Below are 6,000 nucleotides of genomic sequence, written 5' to 3'. Positions count from 1 at the left end.
TGAGTTTGTACTCTTTTTCGTTTCATTGAATATTCTTTAATGTCCTCTGTTTCTCCGCTATGTCTCGCTTTATGGAGGGCTTGCAGTTTTATACCTCCTAGTTCATAGCATTCCCTGTGAAACCATGGCTTCGCGTTTCCTGTCTTATAGGGAATGGTGACTTACCTACTGCTGTCTTCTATGGTTTTCACAGCCAGATCGAGGTTGTTGGTTTTAAGGTGGTGCATCGCTTCCTCCGCGCCCTTCCGTAAGTTCTCCGTCCTGTTTTCAGGGATTTTTCTCGCCAATGTGTGTGCCGTGTTGGTATTTTGTGTTTGCTTTACCTTTGATTTAATTTCAATGCATGTCTTAATGGAAATGTGCTTTCAGAGCGGCGTGTTGGCCGACGACCAGAGTCCACTTTGTGATATAGAGCTTATTGATCTTCCCTTGATAAACTCTAGATCCATGGCACTTGCACCATTGTGCGCAAAATACGTTAGGAGCTCTTTGCTGTTTGCCAGTTTGAAATTCTCTTCTGTCATTAGATTAAAGATTAATTCGCTTTAATTGTCTGGCTTGTCTAGCCTACAGTTTAGATTGCCAGGAGTTATAACATTTTCTTCAGATTCGATTAGAGAGATTGCTCGGGCAACTGACTCAAACGCATCTTCTGTTGATGATTGTGGTTGTATGTAAAGTCCTACGATTGTGATATTTGTTGTGAAGACAATAACCATGTTGTCCTCTGTGTTTGTTTTCGTTACTTTGCCCATTTTGTTGTTATGAAGACAGGAGACACCCCTTGAGGGTCTGCCTTGCTGTAATGAACATTCGTGTTCAACGGGAGCCAAGCAGCGCTCGGTGGTAGAAAAGGGTAGTAAGCCTATATCGCTCATATTGATGTATAGTAGAGGCGGGTGACGGTAGAGGGCGATGGTTTGCTTCAAAGAGCACAGAATATTCTATTGCCTTTGGTCTGCCTCTACTTGGCTGCATTTATTCTGCGATGTTTGAGGTAGTATATTGAGCTGGCACTTTGGGCTGTGTGCGTGGGAGTGCGTCATTTTATTGAAGTCACTTGTTCTCTTTGGTTAAAGTTGTAAAGCTCGAGAGGCGGAAGCGAATTGGCTTCCTTGTCGCTGCTGATTGAATTTGTGGAGTACTTCGTTCAATTTAGTAATTGCTGCTTGTTCAATTAGCCGTAATGGATAGTGGAAGAGAGAACGAGAGGGAGGCAGATGGTAGTACACATCTGTTAGCAGAGGATTCTTCGAATCACATGCCCGACGATAAAATGATTCAGGAAAATGATGATGGTGCGACTGACAAGCTGATGCCAGAGGACGATAAATTTCGATCCAACAAGGAAGCCATTGAAGTGAAATTTATTTCGGCGGGGTCACAGAATGGAGATGCTAAGATTGATATAGAAAATATGAAGGTGGCGTTTGCAGGAATGGGTAAAGAAGAATTAATGAAATTTGCTAACGACCCATTCTGGATTCGAATGAGATGGTTTTTGTTCATCTTATTCTGGTTGCTGTGGGCTGGTATGCTGGCAGGAGCAATTGCTATAATCGTAATGGCTCCAAAGTGTCCTGCCCCACCACCTTTGGAATGGTGGGAGGAAAGTCCTTTGTACCAGGTGTATGTCCGGTCTTTCAAGGATGGAAGTGATCCTCAGGATGGTATTGGTGACCTAAGAGGTAATCCCTATGTAGACTTTTATTCATGTTAGCTTCGGAGATCGAACTTGATATTAATTATTCAGTATGTTTAAGTTGCCATAGTGCAACTCCTGTACTAATTAGTATTTACATTCTTGAAACTGGAGTCCTTATACAATATTGTTACCGAGTTCTTATACAGTATTGTTACCACATCTGCTGTCTCAAGATTGGTATTATTGAGCTTGATTAGGGCTTCTGTGCATTTTGCAGTGTTACTGTCAGGTAACGTAAGCTTGCAAACTCTCAGCCACCCATTATCTCCTCTGTGTAATATAGATAACTTAATTTGAATAATTTTCTCATTATGAAGAGAATGATGCAGTGGATTTGTTGCATAATCATTGGAATTGCTCTACTTGGGAATACATCACTTGACAAGACTTGTAGTATGATTGAATTTTCACAATTGTTACCGAGATTTGCAAGGTTAGGATTAGTTGTTTCATGCTACTTGTTAGTATTTGCAAGTTGAGTGTAAGTTGGTTACAATTAGTGTGTGTGGTTATAATGTTATAACTTTGCTCTTAACTGGCTGTAGATCAGTATATTGTTGGAGGCAATTTTATTTTTTGAGTATATTGAGAATATTCATGCATTGGAATTTAGGTTGAGCACTGGAGAGTAGTATCTGACCAATTTTTTGAGAATAATAGGCAGTTATGTTTGTTTCCTAGATCTAGATAACAAATACGAGAGCATACCAAGGGAAAAGATGTTAGCTGTACTGAGGGATTATGTGATTAGGAAGATTTCTTGGTTCAAAATAGTTTGAGTGGTTAGACAAGGCGGTAATCTTTCACCTGTGTTATTCCTGTCTGTTCCCAGCTTGTGATCCCTGTCGGCAGAGGAAGGGTGATAGAGGGAAAGCGCAGTGAGTGCGAGAGAGGGAGTGTTGCAGAGTGGTAGACAAGGGAACATTTGCTAATGCTGTTGTGAAAGCTCTCTGGTGTTCATGAATAAATACTATGGTTTTTTTTTTTTTTAATGTATAATAATTATTAGAATAACAGTATTATGGTAACTATACTAAGGCCCACGAGAGTTTGGAGTCTGACGTTTAGTGGCACCGGTGAGAAAATGTTGACACTGCTTGAAAATGATCTGTGGGTTGGCTTGCTCTGTCCCTTTTGTGATATTATTCATAGTGGTACTGTGTTAGTTGTTGCAGCTTTATATATTTAGGCGTCTACATGTTTGTCTTCTGATTATTTTTAAGTTTTTTGTAATTTAATCAGTGGCTAGTTATACAGCACTATTCTGTGTTTAACATGTGCATTTATTGAGGTTATTGTCAGAAACTGATTATTTTGTTAGAGATTATGAAATCTCGTATTCATCGGCAATGATGTGTTCTGTCTTAAGCCTAAATGCTGGAATTATTCGCTAGAGTTTAGGAATGGGTCAAAGTTTGTTGAATTGCATTAGGCCTACATGTTTTATTAAACACTCAGCCTGTATGAAAGGGTGATATCCCGCAGATGCAGATAACTATGGCAACACAGCATACTTCGTAGTTACTGCTTTCACCGCTCAAATGTCAGAGTCCAACTCTTGTGGGCCCATGTAAAGCATGGTTTCGTAGAAAATTTTTGGTTATGTGAACGAATCCGATCCACGAAATGTTCCTGTAATATTTGTCCCAAATGGAAGATAATTGCTTTTACTCAAAGTGTAATATCTGCGGTAAGTTAAATTAAGAAATACCGTAATTACTAGAGAAATATATATATATGTACTTGCGGGCTGTAGACAGGATTCCTTTATGTTGCATTGCACTGCTCGTGCCGTCTTTTGTTTCTTTCTTGAGGTCCAGGGCTAGCACTGACAATGGGAGTGCTATGTCTGTGAATTCTCATTATCTTTGTTCAAATGGCTAGCGCGGGCAGTTCAAACAGCAAAATAGCATGATCCCTGGACCAATAAATACATCACTTACTGAATGAGTTAAGGCACAAAACAAATGAGCAGCATGAAGAAAACTACACCTGATTAATTCAAACAACTTCATTGGGCAAAGACATCACACGCGAAAGTGTTAGGCAAACAAAACACCTACGGAAGCACTGCGACATAGCAGAAAAAAATAGTTGTAAGGTAGTAAATCTTGAATCCATATTATTCTCTACAAGTAAAACATTTCTTAATCTACCTCAGATTTTACACTTTAAGTAAAAGCAGTTGTCTTCCATTTGGGACAAATATTACAGTGACATTTCGTAGATCCAATTCGTTCACGTAACCCAATTATTTGATAAATTAATACTGTATAATATGTACTATATAATTTTTTGCAGGTGTTACTTCCTTCAGCTGAACCACCTGTGTTGAATAAAATTGGTGTCCTATCATTTGGATAATGTTCTTCTGTTTTCAGGGTTGAAATCTGAAAAAAGCCTGGATTACATCAAGAGTTTAGGTGTCAAAGGAATAATCTTATCTCCAGTCCTGAGGACAAGCAGTGAGAACAGTGATAGTGTTGAAAATTTCAAAGATATTAACCCAATATTTGGAACACTAAAGGACTTCGAAGAACTTGCAAAAGCTCTGAAGGAACGAGGTAAATAAGCTTCATTGGTTCCAACATGCTGATAAATTGGATAGTGCTGTGTGCTTAGATTATTAGCTCGTAAATATTGGTAGAGGTAGACAATACAGCCAGTGGAGGATGTTGAGGATAAGGGCTCCACACTCTTTTAATTCCTGGGCTTGAAAGACTACACTGGGGTCAACACAGCACCTTTACTGATCTGTAAATGTGGCGGTAATGTCTAAAGGGGAATTCTTCCACCTACTTCTTTGGTCTGCCGGCAGACTTACCCTAGAGCAACTGTTATAGGTTGGGTACTGTTCTGAAATCTGTTTTGGTGGGGTTTGAACTCCAGTCTTACTGAACAAGTTGGCTGTGTGGTTTGGGTTGTGCAGTTGTGAGCTTGCATTCGGATTACTTTACTCAGATAATTTGTAATCCAAGTTTCTGGCATACTTTGTACTTGCACCTTCATTTATTCTTAGAGTAAAAGTTAATAATAAAATTCCTATATCCCAATAATATTGCAGTTCAAGCCCCCAGCATAGTTTTGAGAGAAATTACGGTAGACAACCTCTTTTTATTTATTTTTTTCAGCATTTAAGGACACTTTTTTTATCCGTCCCATGTAGTAGGGAAAATAATAGTAATCCACCAGCGGTAGAAATCATATAACCACATTTGGTTAAGCTTCTGTACCCGGTGTGTGAAAGTGAGGTTGGAGAACCAACACAGCGCAGCTCGGGCGACGTCGCGTAACACTCGGAAGGCTTGCCAACTTACGCATTCTTAGTGACAAGACCACTGGGCTAGGAGGCTCTGCGGCGGTTGATGCTCTTTTCTTTTTCGTTCACGAGATTACAGATAGGAGTGTCTACCAGCGATCTGCGAACTGTCACCAACTGTTACGACATAATATGATACTAGTAAATTACATCTTTTCCTTGCCGTGCGGGCAGTATGCGCCGCGGCGATAGTTAAGAGCCTCTCGAAGGGAGTGTGGCCTGGGGGCCACTGTTCTCACGACAGAGCTTGGCCTGGATTTGTAAAGATAGGTTAGAGCTACTAAATTACATTTTTTTTCTTGCCGTGCGGGCAGTATGCGCCGCGGCCATAGTTAAGAGCCTCTCCGTGGCCCCCCACTGTTCTTATGACAGAACTTGGCCTGGATTTACAAAGATACGTTACAGCTACATTTTTTCTTGGCGTGCGAGGCAACACAGTGTTTTGATTTTGCACGGGTTGGTAATGGAAGCAGCGAGTTAGGAATTCTGGGAGTGACGTCATGGCGGCGAATGAAATCTTCCATTAGGTTATAAAAGTAAATGTGCCGTTTTGGATGGCCTGGGTGGGTCCCTGGCATTGGTAATGAACACATCTCTCTTCTACAAGCATTTATGGTATAATTCATATATATCTCTTGGCGAAGTTGTGTGTTACAGACTGGAGTGAATACACTAGATTTCTACAGTCTGGTATGTTTGAAATTCATGGTTCTCTTCCTTTAAGCGAATATGGCAGCCCTGTACTTGCACATGATGTGAGCTCTGTTGGAGACATTAGAAAGCTTGTCCGGCGAATAGGAACTCATCGCGAACATTGGCTGGCCAATAGGAACACAGCACATGGTCGCAATCAGCTCATTTACACAGTCTGTTTTAATTCTTCTATATAAGTAAGAATACTTTTTGGGGCACGACGGTGGGTTTCTGGCAACCATGAAGGAAGGATCTCTCCTTTCTGCTACTTAAGGTATCATTG

General features: G+C 40.5%; 1 protein-coding gene across 1 annotated transcript in view; it reads left to right on the top strand.

Annotated features, from left to right (window-relative positions):
- The first annotated feature begins 1,018 nt into the window (after nucleotides 1-1,018).
- LOC136864246 (probable maltase) overlaps nucleotides 1,019-6,000 on the top strand; it is a 141,346-nt gene continuing 136,364 nt past the window's right edge. The window contains exons 1-2 of the mRNA XM_067140987.2: nucleotides 1,019-1,688; nucleotides 4,087-4,269. Of these exons, the coding sequence (XP_066997088.2) occupies nucleotides 1,187-1,688; nucleotides 4,087-4,269 (685 nt within the window). The 5' untranslated portion in view covers nucleotides 1,019-1,186. The remainder of the gene's footprint in view (nucleotides 1,689-4,086; nucleotides 4,270-6,000) is intronic.

The sequence above is a fragment of the Anabrus simplex genome, chromosome 2 (genome assembly GCF_040414725.1).
Source record: "Anabrus simplex isolate iqAnaSimp1 chromosome 2, ASM4041472v1, whole genome shotgun sequence".
NCBI classification, from domain to species: Eukaryota; Metazoa; Arthropoda; class Insecta; order Orthoptera; family Tettigoniidae; genus Anabrus; species Anabrus simplex.
This window is presented reverse-complemented; position numbering and strand designations above follow the sequence as displayed.